This window comes from Halyomorpha halys, unplaced genomic scaffold, assembly GCF_000696795.3.
Source record: "Halyomorpha halys isolate HHAL.00 unplaced genomic scaffold, Hhal_1.1 Scaffold1873.1, whole genome shotgun sequence".
In the NCBI taxonomy this organism is placed as follows: domain Eukaryota; kingdom Metazoa; phylum Arthropoda; class Insecta; order Hemiptera; family Pentatomidae; genus Halyomorpha; species Halyomorpha halys.
Window position 1 is genome coordinate 12,229 of NW_027114691.1, and position 20,695 is coordinate 32,923.

At 31.2% G+C, this 20,695-nt stretch overlaps 3 protein-coding genes across 6 annotated transcripts in view; 2 read left to right on the top strand and 1 right to left on the bottom strand.

The window, feature by feature from the left end:
* The first annotated feature begins 1,394 nt into the window (after positions 1-1,394).
* On the top strand, positions 1,395-3,616 carry LOC106690786 (uncharacterized). The gene has a single exon (XM_067051835.1). The coding sequence runs from the start codon at positions 1,460-1,462 to the stop codon at positions 2,690-2,692; it is 1,233 nt and encodes a 410-aa protein (XP_066907936.1). The 5' UTR covers positions 1,395-1,459; the 3' UTR covers positions 2,693-3,616.
* Positions 3,617-3,776: 160 nt separating this feature from the next.
* The window catches only part of LOC106690787 (uncharacterized), a 61,234-nt gene continuing 44,315 nt past the window's right edge, over positions 3,777-20,695 (bottom strand). Inside the window, exon 14 of one of the 4 annotated variants that reach the window (XR_010844636.1) lies at positions 3,777-3,954. The gene's annotated coding sequence lies outside the window, so the exon portion shown is untranslated. Of the gene's footprint in view, positions 3,955-7,703; positions 7,881-14,760; positions 14,846-17,075; positions 17,191-20,695 lie in introns of those variants that run through there. The other 3 variants (XR_001344669.3, XR_001344670.3, XR_001344671.3) reach the window with 3 other exon arrangements.
* Positions 9,030-11,965, top strand: LOC106690788 (uncharacterized). Its single transcript, XM_014436345.3, has one exon. It carries the CDS (start codon positions 9,066-9,068, stop codon positions 10,296-10,298), a length of 1,233 nt encoding a protein of 410 aa, XP_014291831.1. The 5' UTR covers positions 9,030-9,065; the 3' UTR covers positions 10,299-11,965.

A 20,695-nucleotide genomic window follows, 5' to 3' on the forward strand; every position in this document is an offset into this window, starting at 1 on the left:
TTAAAATTACTTTTTTTTTTATTTATTTATCACAAATTTAGTATTTTTATACCTTTTTTAATTTGTATTGCACCTGTTTTATGTTTTTTATACCTGTGTGAGAACATGACAGTTTTTACATTTGATTGTACATTCGTTTTTTCTTTTAATGTAACAATTTTTAATGAATTTTCATTGGCTTTTTTTTTTATGCTAGGCAAATGTTATGATTTTTGTTCTAATATATTAAAAATTATAAGAAAAATTCTCATCTTATGTAATAAGACCATCTGAGTAATAAGCGATCCAGTTTATAAATGAAGTGGCCTTCTGAAGAGGATTGTTAGACGACCTTCACGGTAATTTGCAATGTCCGTACATTGTGCCGAAAACGACGGATCAAAAAAGGTACCTACAAATTTGTGTGAGTTCTCATACCCTGGATCAAATAATTTATATTAAAACTTTTATTTAAAATTTAATATTTCTTCAAAATTACATCGAATTACATTGCATTACATCATACATTCCTTAAAAAGAGAAGATATAAATTTTACCATAAGTAACATAACAATAATTTTAATATATTTCTCCTGAGATCTTTTATTCCAAGAATGTTTTATGACTTTTATGCTAATATTTTATTAGATATTATTTGCTGAATTTTCATCTTATTTCATAACACCATCTGATTAATAAGCGACCCACTATAACTGACGTGGCCATCTATGAGTGGTTTGTTCTAACGACCTTCAACTCAAATGCTTGTAATACGCCTGCATGTCCACCAAAAGACAAACATACAGAAACTTAGAACTTTGTCTGAGTTTGTATACTCTGTATCAAATAATTTCTATAAACATAATCCCTAATCTAAACCTTTCGCATGTTATAAGCAATAACTAAATAAAAACCTTGTATAGATCTGAAAAATATTGGTTTTTTTAAACAAATTTATTCTACATTTATATGGCTTTGTAATTTTATTATTATTCCATATTACTTATACATGAAGTAACATGCAATAATGTTCCGTTCAACTTCAATTGTGTAGAATTAGGAACAAATAGTAAGAACATTAATTTATTGATTGATGGAATTATTCACGACTATTACGAATTTCATTTTACAATGTCGTAACCAGGGTTCAAAACCGTTATTGGACTTTGACAAAAAGTTTCAGTTTTACTTTTATGTCCCATCCTTAATTAATCGTTTTAAATGAAACCGTAGAACTGTTTTAACTTTCACTATTCATGAAAATATTTAACACAACTCAAATGGTGTAAATTTACAATACATTTTATATTTAAAAAAAAAAAAAAGAATAAATTTATCTTATTCGACATTTTGATGGATTAATATCATTTGTAAAAAAATAGCACTGGTCTGAGACGTTTAGCTGAGCTTGGTGGGGAGAGAAAAAATTCAGTCGGGCCACAGCGGCGTTAGCGCAGACACGTTAGGTTCTGTTAGTGCCATGTTAATTTCTGATCTTGAACAAATCGTGATCAAGCTAGTAGAAGACGGAGTGTTCGGCAATGTCTCCTACCTTGGCCTCGAAACAGATGAAACAGCGAAGGGCGCACAGTTCTCCTCAGATCTCTCCTTCGTCACCCTGATAGTTGATGACAATGGGAAGAAAGAAATACCACTTGTTATGAAGTTGCCGTATGCCAACCCTAAAGTGAGAAAGGATCGTAACTTAGATGCACAGTTTCAGAATGAGGTAGTTATGTACAAAGAAATATTACCTACCCTTGGAGGGAGAAATTTTTATCCCCAAATGTTCTATGGTGTTGCCACTAATGGTGCTGAACCTGATAAGGATATATTAATTTTAGAAAATTTGAAATATAAAAATTTTTTTCTACCAAAGACACGGATTTTCCTTGATATAGATCACATTCGCGTAGCCATAAAAAAAATAGCAGAATTTCATTCATTCTCCTTCATTCTTAAACATGAAAATAAGGAAAGGTTTCTTCAGCTAACAAAAGAATTAGGAAATACTCCTTTACCTCCTGAGATTGAACATGAATACGATGTGATAAACGCTGCTTGTATAGAAAGAGGCATTAAGCCATTATTAAAGAACAGTTTGAGTGTAGATCTCTTAACAAACTGTTTGAGTTTATTGAAATGTCCTAATAAAACGAGGGAATTGATTGCATTTCCTGAAGAACCTTTTGGTGTGATATGTCATGGGGACTATTGCAATAACAACATACTTTACAAATTTGATGAAAATGACAAGCCAATTGATTGTGTATTCATTGACTTTCAGTTTTCCAAGTATGGAAGTGTCGCCATTGATGTATTTTTCTTTTTATGCCTGAACACAGATGCTGAAGTGAGAGGAAAATACTGGGATGAGATTTTAAAGCTTTACTGGGATACTTTGAGGAAATGTGTGCCTAACCATATAAGTGTACCATCTTTAGAAAAATTTTTAGAACATTTTGCTGGAAGAGTAATTTATGGATATACCATCGCCTCATTTTTTCTCCCAATAATGATGGAAGACGAACCTTATGATGGTAATGAACTGGAAGTGAAACCGCTAACGATAGAAGAAAAACTTGAGAAGGCATTATCAACTGGCGGAGAAGAAGCCGAACGCAAGCTCATTGACATTGTTTTACACTTACTAGATAAAGATTATGTTAGACCGTATATAGAGCTTTGCAAAAATAATAAAATTGAATGTTAATTTTAAGTAGTCACCATTATCATTATTATATTGGTTTAGATATTAAATAGTTTGTGTTGGAAGTAACAATACTATTTATTAGTGTTCCTTAATAGTTCCTTAATTTTGGTTAAGGGTTATAAACTATTAAGTTTATAATAGTTCCTTAAATTGAACGTTCAGTAATTTCATAAATAACCATATTATTAAATATTATCACCTAAATTATAATTTATCAATATATTAATGAGGAAACATATTAATAAGTATTTTAATGTAAAATCAATCAAAATCCGCGTGCAGCTTTTTATAAAAATTTAGTTTAACTAAATAAATAATATATGTTATAACTAAATTAGAAGCTGATCATATTACAGTGATATTACTACCTATATTACTTTACCAATAATTAAATATTAAAACTGTTATCACTGTATCAATATAAGATGAACGATTGTTTTATGAATGGGATTTGTATTGTACAAAATGAAGACAATATTTTTAAATAGTAGTTAATTACTGAATAAAATTGATTTTATTATTTATTTATATCATTTTTATATTAATTTGAATATTATGTAGTTTGATATTAATGGTTCTATTTATAATTTTCGCAGTTCCTATAAATGAACGTTCAATATATTCATAAATAAAATACATATTAAATATAATTACAGAAGTTATAATTATAAATATTTAATGTATAAGTATATTAATAAATATTTGAATATAATATTCAAATAAAATCTTGTAAGAATAGAAAGAAAAACATAAGAAGGCGGGGAAGAAGCTGAAAGGAAGGAATTGAAATTATTTTACAATGACTTGATGAAGATTATATTAGAACGTACGAGTTTTACGAAAAATTGAATGTTGATTATATGTAGTCACTAATATTTATACCATTATTGTATTAGTTTAAATATTAAATAGTTTGATTTGGAAGCTTTATAGTCCCTCAAATTAAAAATTGAATATTTTCATAAGTAACTTAATTATTAAATATGATCACTTAAATTATAATTTATAAATATATTAATGAAGAAAGATATCAATAAGTATTTTAATGTAATGTTCAATTGGAATCCACATGATAGATTTTTATTGACATTAAGTTCGGCTGAATTAATGAATTATAATTAAATTAAAAGTTTAGCATATTACAGTACTTTTTCCAATGAGGAGAAGATGGTTGGGGGTTCCGGCCGCCAAAGTTACACAAATAGGCAAAACTTATTTATTTGTGCAGACGCTTCGACCTAAATTTCAGGTCTTCATCAGGGCTGAAAAAACAAAACCAGATGACAACCTTAATGCAGAGAAACATAATATAATAATAAACAAACTTGGAAATGTACAAAACAATAAACTACTGTCTACTGGTTGATTAAAAATAGTAGAAGATAAAATATAATATTGTAGAGGTTATGTAAAATAAATGATAATTTTTTTTTTTAAAACTGATTGAGTTAGGTAAATAAAGAAATAAGCATAATGAAAGCGGTGGAAGAAAATATAAATAATGCGTAATGGATTTAATAAAAAGATATATGTAAGTAATGTTAAAAAATAATGTAAAACAATTTAAATCAACATAATGAAATGTATGAAAGAAAATAATAGACATGATACAATGGGAAAAAAAGAAAACGTGTTACAATGGATAAAGATACACAGTAATATAGATGAGTGAAAATCATTAGCTAAAATAAAGATTTAATATTATTTATTAAGATATATGAAGAGTGGGAAAAAATTAAAGAAATATTTTTTTAAAAAGGCAAAGAGACTTACTACGGACGAAAATTCTGACTAAACTGGGCGGATACCAATTCGTCCGGTAGATAGGGAGGCATAGGTTGTGTTAGTCAGTTTTGTGGTTGACAGAAGACCCTAATTGTACACAAATACATTCGCAAAGGAGTTGTTTTGTCATGGTTAGGGACGGTGCCTAGAATGAAAGTATTGTCAAAATCAAATGTGTGATTTAAAAATGAAGAATGTTCGAAAAAAAATTGGAAGAAAAGAATGGAGTGTGATGGAGGGAATTTGAAATAAAATTGCGAATGAAAATCGCGACAACTACTTACTATCGTGGAAATGGTGAAAAAGGGAGTCAGTATCAATCTATTTTAAGTCAGCAAGAAGTTCGGGTATGATTTTTAATGCAGAGTTGGGTATTGAAAAATTCGGAAATAAGTTTAAAATGTTAAGTACGTTTGAGGGAATATCAATAGATGAGATATTATGGACCATCTTAACCTCTCTTGTTTCCTCAAATCTCTCCAACTTTATTGTAAATTCGGTTACCTTACCTGCCATGGTAACTTAATTTCGCAATCCTCCATTTTCCTAATGAGATCATCTTTAAAAATAAAAATATGTTGACGACCTCCTCTCAATCCTAAATCCAGATAAATAACCGATATTCTATTCTCCTTCAAATCTTACTCACGTTTTACTGTAGAACATGAAATCAACAATTCTTGACTTCCTTATCATTAGAAACCCCAACAACACCTTATCCACAGATTGGTACAATAAACGACTTACTTCAGCAGACTTTTAAGCAACCACTCCCAACATCCTTAACATCATAAAATTAATGTTGCTAAAATTTTTATACATCGCTGTTTTTTTTGTCTCCGATTCCCACTTCCATGATACCAATTCCACATAAAACAGATTCTTTTAACAACAACAATTACTTCCCTCCCAAAATCATTGACAAACTTATTTACAATTACATAAATCCTGCCATCCCCCTTCTTCACCGAATTTTCCACAATCACTTACCATCACCTTATACAGATCACTACCTTACCCTCCTTCTTTTCGATAACATCTATAAATAAATACTTACGTTCCTCTTTTACCAACCTCCAACTTGCCTTCATTTCACAAAAACGTTCTTGTATCTACTCTCATCTAGAACGTCCTATTCCTCTACAATTCCGTTCTCATATTGTATGCCGTCTCCCTTGTTCTACTCCTAATTGCAACTCCTCTTATTATTATTATTATTATATTATGAGCACAACAGACCATGGAGACCTAAGTTCTCGCGCGATGTATTTACCAATAGGAGGTAATATTCCTAGTATTAGGAAATACATCTCGAGTTTCTTGACTTGGTTTTTTTCGCAGGGTTCGTCATTCCCACGCCTATATTTTTATGAGTGCCACCCATTGGCTAACGGACCTCACAAATACCCGGGGGAGGTTGTCAGTGAGTTTTGCATTATTTTGTGCTTGAAAAATGCCCGAGTGGGACCGAGATTTGATCCGACAACCTGTGGATTGGTAGATTGACGTGTTACTACGCTGCTACCGCTGCCCCTACATTAACGAAACTAAAAATCGATCCAACTCAAATATTCTGACTCTTCCTGTAACATCCCGTACTTCTTCCAAACTGTCCGAACATTACTTATCATTAAACCACTTATTTCATTTCTACAGTACTTTCATTCTAACCACCGTTTCTTGTCATGACCAACGACTCCTCACTGAAAGTATTTTTATACAATTAGATCTTCTCCTCTTAATCACAAAACTGACAAACAACTTATACCTAGCCTATTTCCAAATTGTCAATTTATTAAACAACGGTTTTTTTTTTCTTCCGATAATTCCTTATTTTATTATATTACTGACCCTCAACCTTTTCTACATTCATTTCGCCTTTCATTATTTTCTGATGTCACCTATCGTTTCACAGGTCATTTTCATTTCCTCATATTTATCACCACTTATTTATTTAACTCAACTATATATTTCTACAATGTAACTCTGACCTTTCGTTCTCATAGTTATTTTGCAATTTTAATCTATAAATCTTTAGTTGCATTTTATCTACTTTATTTATTTTATCTAAAGAGTCTTTCATAGTCAGTTATACCTACCGGTAACAATTTCCACTTGGTTTAACATATTTTTTTTGTTCTCGTATCTCCCTTGTTCGGGGATCCGTAACTTTTTTTTTAGCTAATTATTTTTACTCATATATATTACTGTGCATCTTTTATCCATTGTAACATTTTCTGTTTTACCCATTGTGTTATACTTTCATACATTTCATTATGTTGATTTAAATTGTTTTTCATTATTTTTAGACATTACTTACATATATCTATTTGTTAATCCCATTACTCATCATTGACATTTTCTTTCTTATCTTTCATGCTTATTTACTTAAACTCTGTCTTTAATTTTTTTATCATTTATTTTGTATAATTCTTACCTCTACAATATTATATTTTATCTTCAATTGGTATCAATCAACTACTATTTACTTAATTTATTCTTATGTATATTTTCAAGTTTGTTTATTATTATTTTATGTTTCTCTGTATTAGGGTTGTTATCTCGTTTTGTTTTTTTGAGCCCTGATGAGTTCAGATCGAAACATCGGCACAAATAAATAATTTTTATTTATTGCATATCTTTGCTAACCATCTTCCTCTCATATCAATTTACGTTCAACTATTAACACCTTATTATTATTACCTATATTACTTTACCAATAAATCAGTATTAAAATTATTATCTCCGTATCATTACAAAATGAATTGATTGTTTTATGAATGGAAACAGTTGTTACCTTCACTACAATGTGTTTCATTCACGGACAAAATGAAATCAAAAGGCTAAGTTACTATTTTTATGATCTCAAACTATTATTACTATATTCCGGCCTTTAAATGATGATAAATTATTGTATAAAACTGAATTAATCTTTACCCATTAGAGTTGTAAAATTTAAAATATGTCTGCACGTTATTCTTACGGAAATATAGATGACAGCTTAGAAGTTAGGTATTAGAAGTTAGAAAGAGTTTAAATGATAAGTAATTACTAATTACTTCTACTTACTTATTTATTTTCTACTTTAGTTAATTATTTAATGATATTTATTAATTACTTCTTTTTTTTATAATACTATTTATTCAATTTTCTTTTTCACACATTTATTTTTTTTTATACGCAGTTTTTAATGCGTTATCACTTGGCTTTTTTATTACCAGGAAAATTTTATGTTTTATTAAAAATAATAAGACGAATTTTCATCTTATATCATAAGACCATCTCAATAATAAGTGGTCCAATTTATAACTGACGTGGTATTCTCCTGAGGATTGTTCCGACGACCTTCATCTCAAACGCATAAAATTCGCCATATCTGTACGTTGTGTCGAAAACGACGGATCTAAAAATGAACTTGTTTTTATGCACAAGATCAAATGATTCCTATAAACATAATTCATAATCTAAAACTGCATATTATAAAAAGTAACTAAATAAAAATCCTTACAAAAATAAAGGTGTTTTTAACAAATTTATTCTGCATTAATACGACTTAGCAGTTTTATTATTATTCCATATTATTTGTACATTAAGTAATTTTCTTTCTTCTTCAGCTATGTAGAATGAGGAACAAACTGTTAGAAAATTTATTTATTAATGCATGTATTAGGAATATACGAGTTTCATTTTACGAATTGTTATTCCAGGGTACAAAAATGTTATTGAACTTTTAGAGATTTCTGAAATCAGTTTTACATTTATATTCCATCCATCCTTAATCAATGAAAAAGTTTTTAATGAATTAATAATTTGTGAAGGACCACTGGAAACGAGAAAGATATGATGAATGAGATTGGACTACTATAATTGAAGTAAACGAATTGAAAAAAAAAAACAGTTGTTATAAAATTTCATAATTACAATAATACTGTGTTATAGTAAAGAAAAATAAAACAACCTATGACCTAAATTGTGGTGATTTGGTTGTGAAAGATTCTAAAATTAACAACAAAAGCTTTTTAAAAATTCACTTTATACAGAGATAATTTGAAACAAAACATTTCAATGCTTTATTTCGGAAAGAAATTATTTTCATTAGTGCAATATAAATTTCTTTATCCATTCAATTGAATTATTTGTTGAGTGGTGCTGTATTTACTTTCGATATAAGTTTGTTGACAAAAAATCTTAAGTTGGTTTCAGTGAAGCGATACTATCTGAACCATATGAATTGAGTTACAAGTTGACAAATTTTATAGCTGTTGACTGAAGTAGCTGTAATAGGAAGATTCTATACCTTGTATTTTTTATACTTTTACTAGTTAAGAAGATATTTAACACAACTCTTATAGTTGTGTCCAATAGTATAAGTTAACAAGAATGAATTTTATATTTAAAAATTAAAATAAAAAATTATATTTACATATATTTATCTTATTCGTCATTTTGATTTATTAATAACATTAGCAAAATAATAACCCCATAAGAGCTGACTGATCTGAAACGTTTAAATAAGCGTGGTGGGGAGAGATAGGGTCTCAGTTCTGCTGCAGTGACTCCAGGGGAGACGTCCGACTCTGTTAGTGCCATGTTAATTTCTGATCTCGAACAAATCGTAATCAAGCTAGTAGAAGAAGGAGTGTTCGGCGATGTTTCCTATCTTGACCTCGAAACTGATGAAACAGCAAAGGGCGCACAGTTCTCCTCAGATCTCTCCTTCGTCACCCTGATAGTTGAAGACAGTGGGAAGAAAGAAATACCACTTGTTATCAAGTTGCCGTATGCCAATCCTAAAGTGAGAGAGTCCCGTAACTTAGATGCAATATTTCATAATGAGGTAGTTATGTACAAAGAAATATTACCTACCCTAGGAGTGAGAAATTTTTATCCCCAAATGTTCTATGGTGTTGCCACTAATGGTGCTGAGCCTGATAAGGATATATTAATTTTAGAAAATTTGAAATATAAAAATTTTCTTCTGCCAAAGACAAGGGTTTTCCTTGATATAGATCACATTCGCGTAGCTATAAAAAAAATAGCGGAATTTCACTCATTCTCATTTATTCATAAATATGAAGATAAGGAGAGTTTTCATCGAATGACGAAAAGATTTAGAGACATTGTTTTACCTCCAGAGATTGAACATGAATACGATGTGATAAATGCTGCTTGTATAGAAAGAGGCATTAAGCCATTATTAAAGGATAATGTGAGTGTAGATCTCTTAACAAACTGTTTGAGTTTTTTGAAATATCCTAATAAAACGAGGGAATTGATTGCATTTCCTGAAGAACCTTTTGGAGTGATATGCCATGGGGACTATTGCAATAACAACATACTTTACAAATTTGATGAAAATGACAAGCCAATTGATTGTGTATTCATTGACTTTCAGTTTTCCAGGTATGGAAGTGTCGCCATTGATATATTTTTCTTTTTATACCTGAACACAGATGCTGAAGTGAGAGAAAAATACTGGGATGAGATTTTAAAGCTTTACTGGGATACTTTGAGGAAATGTGTACCTAACCGTATTAGTATACCATCTTTTGAAAAATTTTTAGAACATTTTGCTGAAAGAGTAATTTATGGATATACCATCGCCTCATTTTTCCTTCCAACAATGATGGAAGACGAACCTTATGATGGCAATAAACCGGAGGTGAAACCGCTAACGATGGAAGAAAGACTTGAGAAGGCATTATCAACTGGCGGAGAAGAAGCTGAACGCAAGCTCATTGACATTGTTTTGCACTTACTAGATAAAGATTATATTAGACCGTACATAGAGTTTTGCAAAAATAAAAAGATTGAAAGTTAATATTAAATAAGCACTAATATAATTATTACATTGGTTTAAATGTTAAATAGTTGTGTTGGCAGTAACGATACTATTTGTAAGTGTTATAGTTCCTTAAATTGAACATTCAGTAATTTCATAAATAACTTAATTATTAAATATTATCCCTTAAATTATAATTTATCAATATATAATGAAGAAACATATAACAAGTATTTTAACGTAAAAACAATCAAAATCCTCGTGTAGCTTTTTATAAAAATTTAGTTCAACTAAATAAATAGATAATATAAAGTAAAACTAAATTAGAAGCTGAAAATATTACAATTAATTACTTATATAACTTTATCAATAACTAAATATTAAAGAACTTAGATAACAACTTGTTATCTCTGTATCATTATAAGACGAATGATTGTTCATCATGTGGTTACAGATATTACATTCAGTATTGTACAAAATGAAGAAGAATGAAATTATGTAAAAAATGAAGTTACAAATTTAGAATATTTTTATAATCTCAAATTATTATTATGCTGCTCGAATCTTTAAATGCTAATAAATTGTTGAATAAAATTTAATTTTTCTGTATCCTTTAGTGTTGCAAAAATAAAATATATAATCCTCATGGATAACATAATGTCTGATTTGAACAAGAGATATTAAAAGTTAAGTAGATTTGTTTGCGATATGTAAGTACTTTTTTTCTTTTATTTATTTAGCGAAATTAACAAGATGTCTATGAAAAATTGTCATATTTTCTATTAAAAATATATTACAACTTAGAAATATGAAACAGTATAGTAAGCAATATGAAAAGCAGTGCAAAGACATTGGTTGTTTAATTAGAATTCCTAGAACGAATCACTAAGCGCTTAGATGAATGGAGGGTCATTATTCTCTTAATAGCGTATGTGACGATGCTAATTAAACTATAGAGGAACAAAATATCTAGATTTACTAACAAAAGTTTTAACAATATGGGTTTAGCTATATTCGATATAACATTTAAATTAGCCATGATTCAAATTTACTTTATATGTTAAATTTTTTACTTCTAGTCGCCAAGATTGCTTGTTATTACATCTTGAAAAAAAGTTTTAACTTTTATATTTACTATTTAAATAAAAAGGATGTAAAATATGTATTCTATTGTGTAATAAAGACAGTTGTGAGCGATATAAATGGATCTTTAAAACATGACGACGGCGGAACAAAAGTAGGCTATTATGTTTAGGAATGACTCATAACCGCTGTAACAATTTTTTGAACAATCTATTTCAAGTTTGATGAATTAAATTATTCAATGAGATCTCGAGGACTGCCGGTGGTAGTAATGTTGTAGAAATTGTTTAAGTTTTTACTTATATAGCCATAATGTAGAGTGACTTATCAACAATTGTTGTCATTAACCACGATGATCCGTGGATATTGATCATCAACCATTGTGTAAAGATAAGGCATGTTTCATCGTTGCAATGTACAATCTTTGATAAAAGTTCAACATTTATTGTTTGAGGTACCTAGTCCCATTATTAAGGCCAAGAAATTCCATATATTTTTAGAGATATAATTACTGTTGTGTGATATCTAGTTAGCATGCAATTGTTAAATGTTAATAACATTAAAATTACAATTGTAATACATTTAATGAACCTATTTACCATTATAAAGGCTAGAAGATTGTATATATTTGTATATAACTACTATTTGTGATATCTAGTATTTGAGTTCAAATGTTGAAAGTAATAACATTAAATTTACCATTACAATAAATTTATTTTTCTCTCTTATTTTCTGATCAAAAGTTTTTTGTTTAGTTACTATTACTATATATTAACATGAAGATAGTATATTTACTGTTAAAACTTTGTTGTAAACTCCGATTCACAATACAATACAAAATAGCAGGCCACATCCATATTCAATTTCGAATTGAGTCAAAAATAAATTACAAATAACAAAATCGATTAAAATAAAAAATAATTTAATTTAAATAAATCCGACTAAGAAATAATCCCATCTTTCTCAAGAGACAAATGTGTCCTACATATCTCCTTTAATAAATTAGTCAGTTCTTGATGAAGCAGTCTATATCATTGTTGTGAAGTTGTCAACAATCTAGATCATTGTAATACAGTGGAATTATAATAAGTAATTTTTGTCGTAAAAATAGTCCTTCATAGTTGAAGTCAGCAAAAACTGAAAACAGGTAAACATATTGACAATGTTGCGTTCGGCACTCGAGAATGAGAACTTATTGATTATTAACAGGCCCATCATAAAAAAAAATCAGTCCCACCGGATCTGACCCAAGGTTTGATGTATTTGGTTACTGAACTATACGTGCAGTAGAACAACCCTGCAGACCATACCCAAGACTCTTCCGGTACTACTGCTATCGAGGCAGAAAACTGGGAAATCTGAAACAACCGAGAGCATCCGAACTTCCCCGATGCCACTCTTGGTAATCAATAATCTAGGCTCTCTACCTTCTTCGACCTGTGGGAGCATTTATATGTTATCTTTCGGGTGGCCGACAATGTAATTTTTTGTTTATTTTACGTGTGTTTGTATTCAAGATTAATTTGGTGTTGGATTATTTTAGAAATATTTTTAAAACAACACATTATCCAGTATAAAACCATACGAATTATAAAATATACTGTACAAACAATAAGTAAAAAATCAATCGATTACATTGTAAACAACTGTATCATTATTTTTTTGTTATCCCAAAAAACAGGCAAACAAACCAATAACGATGGTTAGTAGAAAAATACTAAGTGCTATAAAACAAACAAATTACTATTTTCAAACAAAAGCTCTTATCTTTCCAATTAACAACCCTTTGCGTTATGAGATCACCTCTGGATTGAATAAATTATTTTCCTTCAGGATGATCAATGACTCCTGGCTATTTATTCTGATCATCAGGTGAAGAAATACAAGGACACTTATTATAGTGTAAGGATTGAAGGGTCTACCCCATACAAGCCGTGCAATGGGATAAACTGCTATACAGACGAATCCTTAATGGAACAAGGAACTGGAGCAGAAATATGGAGGATGGATATGCCTAATCAAGGCACATCACGTTAGGAAAAGACACCACAGTATTTCAGGCTGAGGTGTTTGCAATAAATGTCTCCCCCCAGAACATCGTAAACATGTACCCAGAACTTAATAAAAGAGGGCACGAAGGAAAGGCTAATTACGATCTACTCGGACAGTCAGGCAGCAATCTATTCGCTGGATAACTATGGTGGAGGAGTGTAAGGCTAACCTGAACTCTCTCTCCTTGGCCAACAAGGTGCGGGTGGAATGGGTGCCTGGACATAAAGACATTAAAGGTAATGAGCGAGCGGACTACCTAGCAAGGAAAGGATCTGGGTCCGCTCCTTTTGCACCTGACCCCATATGTGGGATTAGTCTCAGCCAGGAGAAGAGGCACATCAAAATGATTGCTGAAAGCAAGGCTAGGTTACTCTGGAGAAATACCAGAAGAATGGAACAATCAAAAATGTTCCTCAGAGGATCCTGCCCGAAAAGAAGTAGCTGTCTTCTTAACATGGAGAGGAGTATTTTAAGATGGGTGACAGGTCTATACACGTGATACTGTCAGCTAAATAAACATCTATAAAATGAGATTGATAGAGTCCCCTACCTTCCGCTTCTTTGCTGGGAAAAAAACAAAACTATTTTCCTCACTCAAAAATATAAACTTTTGAGTTACTTTTCGTAAACCACTATCCTCTAGGACCCTTTCCAATATCTTCGGAGTTGTGAAAATGAAATCGCTATCGTATTTAGATTGCGCACTCGCTTATTAGTTTGTTTTAACTTTTTCGATTACTAACATCAGAGTCACCAAATATATTTTTCGAATTGTAAAAATTGAAAATAACATTGATTTTAAGATCGCACTTTTTGAATCTCTACAGTATATTTATGGTCTTATATACTTTGTAAGTATATAAAGTCCCATTATGGTAATTTAATTTTCTAAACATCCAAAAACTATAAACCCTAATACATTGGAGATCCGATAAGCTAAAATAAATTGATATACATGTGTGTTAGACGGGATACATGTGACGCCAACCGGGGACAATAGTTGCCCGTGTGTAGTGTTGAGAACCTCTGGTTTATAGGCTTTGTATTGTGTCAATCCGTACCGAATTAACCAATGAAGGTAGCTAACAAAATTCGTCTACCTGTTTATACCATATTCATAATGTTGAAAACAAGTATTTTTTTTTTATGGATTAACTTTTTTTGTTTTGAGCGCACATTTTATATTGTTGAGTCAGCATATTTTCCGTTCTAAAGAGTTAGACTCTTCAACTCCTATGTTTTTTAACATATATGGTAAAATGTTTAAGAACATGAAATGTACATTTTCTGATAAGCTTAAACATGCCTCTACGTATCTGTAAATATAACGAAAATCGTTAATTATTTGCCTTTTATTTTATCTATTTCCGGAACTATTGTTCACAGTATACCACTTCCCAAAAAAGTTTCAGAACTGAGAGCTTCATCTAACTTCAAACCTTCTGATATTCCTAAAATCAGGCATATAGAATCTTAAATATCTTTGAAAAAACACATATTACAAATACAAAATTTTCAGTAAACATAATTTTATTGAGTTTTGATAATTTAAATAAATGAATGAAAATTTCATCATTGAGACTTTATTCCTTTTTTTAGTTAGACATTATTAAATAATACTAACATTAGGAAGCGTCAATAGCGCTTAGTTGTTCAATCTGAAATATCTAAGATAACTTTAAGAACCCAACGTTGTTATAAAACCATCTTTAATTATTTTGTTACATATTTTCAAAATGGAGATTTTTGTTGTTTGTAAGATGTGACTAAAGAACACACCAAAGGAGCCGGCACAAGAATGTCGGGGAAATTGCACCGTTGCCAATTCTTGTTCCACAACCTTCCTCACCATTCACTCATAAAAGATTTGAAATCCTTTACCTTTCGTTTAACAATTCAAGAATATAAATTTCACAGTTTTAATAGAATATGGATTGCTCAAAACGCTTTTTTTATGCATTCAGAAAGTTGAAAATTAAACATATTTTACATCTTAACTAATTAAAATAATTGAAATGCATCAACATTAAAAAATGGCAATAAAAACAGGAGTCTTAAAAAAAAAAACATCAGAATTGATAAAATTTCTAAAATTGGAAATTGGTATGAAACGAAAAGTATGGAGTATTTTTTGGTTGTGAAGTCGAATTTGTAATATCTTCCAGCACTTTCTCCACTTAACTCCGATATTCCAACGGAAAGACGTTTTCAACGCGTGAACCTCATTGTAAATATAATTTTAAAATGGAAATGATTTTGTATGCTCTGTGCATAAAAAGTGTGGAAAATCAAACGAACTTAAGGAACTTATTGTTTGATAGTTGTATCTGTATGAAGTATGCCCTCAACTTAAATTGCCGGAACACACTTCATTTTTGGTTTGCTGGTTGGTTAAAGTGGACTGTATAAATGAAAAATGAACATGGTTAAATGAGAAATAATTCTATTGTTTATGTTACAATGGTGTGGTGGGTGGCCGAAAGGAAACATTAAGATTAAATGGTTAGTAAAATTTTGAATAATGGGCTATGGAATTGTAGATATAAAATTGAGGTGGTTGATGATGATGGTCAAGTGGTGGTGCATGTTAATTATTGGTAGGTGGACTTACTCCATGGTTCTTTCCTCCCTCTGCATCCTTAAGCCCCTCTCCTCTCTACTGCAGGGAACAACTCCAAGAGTTTTACTCACTCATGGGGGATTCCTGATGTCAGAGACAAAGAAATGATGAACTCTTCTCAAGACAAGATGGCTTCACTCTCACTTTTTTCGCTTGCTTCACTTGCTACCAAGCGTTGGAGGAGGTGAGATTTGGCTGCTGGCCACTTGGGGCGCTACTATATCTTGTAGGCTATTATGCCATGATGTTTGATTGATGTTTGGTGCCCCCTCCACTTCAACCTTTCGGTTGCCGTAGGTTAACCGGAACAGTATCTAAGAATCTTACATCATAATTAAGGTATTTAAGCCGTCATTATCATACGTATTTGAGTCTTCGGCCGACCGGCCAGCCTTAAAAAAAATCTCATATTATGGTGATGGAAAAGAAAGGGAAGTTAAATTCTGAAAAGATTTGTTCTTTACGTTTGTTCGATTTTGTGAACCGCTTGCCCGTAGAATAGGAAAAGTGGTTGAATTAAAATCGTTTTAAAATATAGTTTTCCAGTCTTAGTAAGCGCCGTGTATTATTCTTAAATCACTGTAAATTGAAGGAAATGTATTAATTTGATAAAAAATATAGTGCTTATTTTCTAATCATTACAATCAACGCTTCATTAATTCATAATAAATGTGTTTCTTTTTAATTAATGAATTTGAAGTATTCAAATAAATTTAAAACAATTATTTAATTTATTAGAGGAACAAAAAAAAAATTAAGTGCCTCTGTTGTATCTGGATATATAATTTTGGTTTTCAAAATCGCTCTGATTTATGATCTATTTTTTGGTATAGTACTCATAATTACATACGAAAAACGCCATTCAAACGAACTTAAAGATAACAATGAAAATGCTATTACTTTTTTTTTTATTCGAGAATATGTATTTAGACCGATCATATTATCATTTCAATCTGAAAATAAATGTAGATACTTAAGGTTAGGAGTATTTGACAAAGGTATGAGTGTCTTCAATCGAGAACTAAATGATATCATACAAAAATCAAAGAAATCCTCATCAAGTTAATATATATGGCTTTGTTCTGCTGGTGTTGTCAACAGACCTGCAACTGTCTTGAAAATTGAGAAAATTTGGACCTGGTCTTACAACATTTAATCGTTTTGTTTTATGACCATCTGGAAAAAAGATATAACAATAAAATTTTTATAAAATTCTCAATTAAGTTTGGTTTCCTAAATTGCATATTTAATCGGTTAGAGGCGAAATATAAAAAAAACAGTACAAAAGGCAAATCGTTAATTAATAAAATTAACAGATCAAATTAGCTGCTCAGTGAGAGTTTTGGAATCACGGTTTTTTTTCGAACCCTCTAAAACTAAAATAGAGAAATAAAAAGTGAATTAGTAAGGGCATTACTGTGAAAAAGAAAAAGTAATTCGTGTTGTGTCATACCTTTTACTACCTTTGGTATTTTAAGGTTACCTGTTATATTTAATTTTACATATGAGCTATCCATTCAAGGAGCTATTTTGAGTCCGGAGGGGAGGGGCCTCCTCTGGAATCACCGAAATCCCGATCCTGTGTAATGTATGGTAGAAACCAGTTTTTAAAATTAATTTACAGGTGACCCCTCAATGAGCTAGATTAAATGCATGAGGTTCATGTTCTACAGTATTTCGTCCATTTTCTATTTTTTTCTGGTTGAAATATTATATTAAGTAACTCAATTCCATTAATCATTAACAATGTTAAAAATAATGAATTAAAAAATATTGTTCAGGTTGCAGATTGTTTCGTGATTTTGTATTTCATCGGGGTTTGACAGAAATAGCAATAAACCAATCCAGGCAATAATAAAATAAAAGGTAATCTAATATATGTAATTACCGGAATACTTTATTTGAAAATTGTAGGGATATTTATAATTTTTTTTTATGATTCTGGTGATTATTTCAATTTGATTGTCAGGTGATTATTAAAACCAAATTTTACTCCTCTACCAATAAGCCCTGAGCATGGGTCTAAACGTTGTATATTAATAAATAGTTGAATCATCTTATTACTTATTTTATTATTATTATTATTGTTATCTTATTACAGAATATTATCTTTGAGGATGCCATGGATACAGAAGTGTTATAGAATATTATTTATGATTTATATTATTTTACATTGTCTGGAAGATGAGACCTAGTCACTCAGATGTTTTTATCATTATTATTATAATTTTTATTTGCACCTATAAAATAATTACAATCAGCAAATAAGCTATGATATAAAGGTATGGATTGGCCTGAGAGCAACAGCGCCCAATTGTACATCCTCCTGACCATCTATTTGTCTATGTAAACTGAAGGGCATGTTTTGTGTCGTATAGTAAATGTGACATGTTGTAACTTACCGTGGTTAATCTTTATTTTCCATTGTCTAGACCTGTTCTATATGTTACCTACACTATGTTGTAGTGTTAGCGTGGCCTGTAAAGGGTTTGTGTTTCTCGTGATGATAGTAGTGCCGTCGGAATACATTGCAGTTAGTATGCTGTCGTCTATCGGTAAGTCATGTGTGATTATTACACATGAACAGTGGAGCTAGGATTGAACCTTGAGGTACTCCAGTTATTGGTTTGATTGATGAATTCGCTGAGCTCTGTCGGAAAGAAAAGAAGCGGCCATGACTGTAGAACTAAATTGTAAGTGCTAGGAAGAATTGCCTTTAGTTCAAAAAGGTCAGGATGTCATAACTTATCAAACACCTGAGTCACAACCAAAAATGTTCCAGAAGCGTATTGTTTTAGTTCAAGAGCAGAGGAAATGAAATACGTGACCCTGCATAGTTGTGTTGTGGAATGTAATGTGTGAATTCCAAATTGGTGGTCGCAGAATGTTTGATATTTTTAAAGCTAGTTGTTATCTAGAATGACTGGATCGGATGATGTTAAGGACATATGGAATATTAAGGTTATGGTTGAAGGTTTTGTTGGTTACGTAATATATAACATTAACTATTCTGAAAGGATTGGATACGCTTGAATTTTGAATTTTTTTTCTTTCCTACAGTTCAATTCCGTAGGCACAGATTAGTTACAGTATTGTTTTATTGATGCATAGTTTGTTGAAAGATGGGAGTTTCTTTTTAGTTATCTACATACCTTCCGAAGCTTGTCTTATCTTTTTATCCCTAGTGTGTGGGTTTAATGTACGTTCCGTGTCCACCAGCATCTGATAAAACGCGCTGAGTCAGTGAAGAATGCGCCAATTATTACACCACTAGTCAATTATGAAAAGTCATCTTTAAAGATTTTTGGATGCTTTTCCGAGGTCTGAGTTGAAGGAATGTTGTATTTGTAGGAATATCAGCGGTGGAGAGAATGCAGAGAACTGGGCCGGGGATGTGTCCTTTGAGAACATCGGCCTTCACTCGTTAATAATTGGAGAATTCAAGGCCGCAGCATACTCGAATTAAACTAGTTCAGATGAGGATTGGAATAGATGCGTTTTGAGCTTGAAAAACAATGCGTGTTACATTCTTGTTTGATTTTATTTAAAGCATGTGCTACGTCCAGAAAGGCACCAGTGCAATATTACTTGCGTTCGATTGCATAGGATATGAGGTAAACAACAAGAAGAGGTAAACGTGGTTGAAATGTGAAATGACATGAGCAGAAATCCAAACTGACGTGAAGAAATAATTGTAAAATGAATTATTTTTAAAAAATATTTTGAAAAGATAGGGCGCATGTATTTTTAATCAAATGAATTGAGTCTTTAAACAGCGTTTACTGTAGTACAAGTAGGTAGGGGGGACGATAGCTGCGTGGCAACACGTTTCTCTACCAACCCAAAGGCTGTGAGATTGAGGCACGGCCCTAGCCCGGATTTTGTCTAGCATAAAATTATGGAAAACACACTCACAGCCTCCCCCCCGCGGCATTTGTGAGGCTCGTTAGCCAATGGGTGGCACTCACACAAAAATATAACACATTCAATGAAAAACCACATCAAAAACGCGCTATGTATTTCCCAATGCTCTACGGTCTGTTGCCCAATAATAATAAAAAATAAGTAGGTAAGGAATATGATTGCTTTCTGAAAGTTTTATAAGGATTTGGGAGGAAAATAGATTTGGTTTTACTTTATTGATTAGATATTTAACCTTAGAGGGATTGACAGCTATATGGGATGAGGTTTAGAATGGGAAATGAATTTGGACAATTCTTCTGCATTCATCACGCACGAGGGGATAGGAAATTGAATAGTATGTTAGGCGGGGAATATGCTGCAACGATTGTAAATGAAAAAAAATGAGGTTTCAATTCTGACAGCAGTGGTCTGTAGGAAATTATGTACAGGTAAAGGGAACAAGTGATGGGCGATGGATTGATGGATGATGACAGCAGTGCCAACACGTGCTCTTCTAGCTGGTGGTCAGTTCGATGGATTTGGAATTGAGTTATGTTTAATAGTTGTATACTAACTAGTCGAGTTTTGTTATTAGGATTCTCCTAACAGTTCGTCATTGAGAAGTGCTCTTAATTCGTTAGTGAGATTCAATTGTGTTAAATGACACTATGATGCTGTAGAACTCTACAGAATATTTGAAACTCTAGAACTCTAATATTTGAAAGTAACTACTCAGGACAGTCTAGGTCTGCGAGGGAACATAGAATGCATTGAGACA

What these genes read in the sequence shown, in the direction of transcription:
- LOC106690786 (XM_067051835.1), top strand. Translation starts at nt 1,460, where the DNA reads ATGTTAATTTCTGATCTTGAACAAATCGTGATCAAGCTAGTAGAAGAC.
- LOC106690788 (XM_014436345.3), top strand. Translation starts at nt 9,066, where the DNA reads ATGTTAATTTCTGATCTCGAACAAATCGTAATCAAGCTAGTAGAAGAA.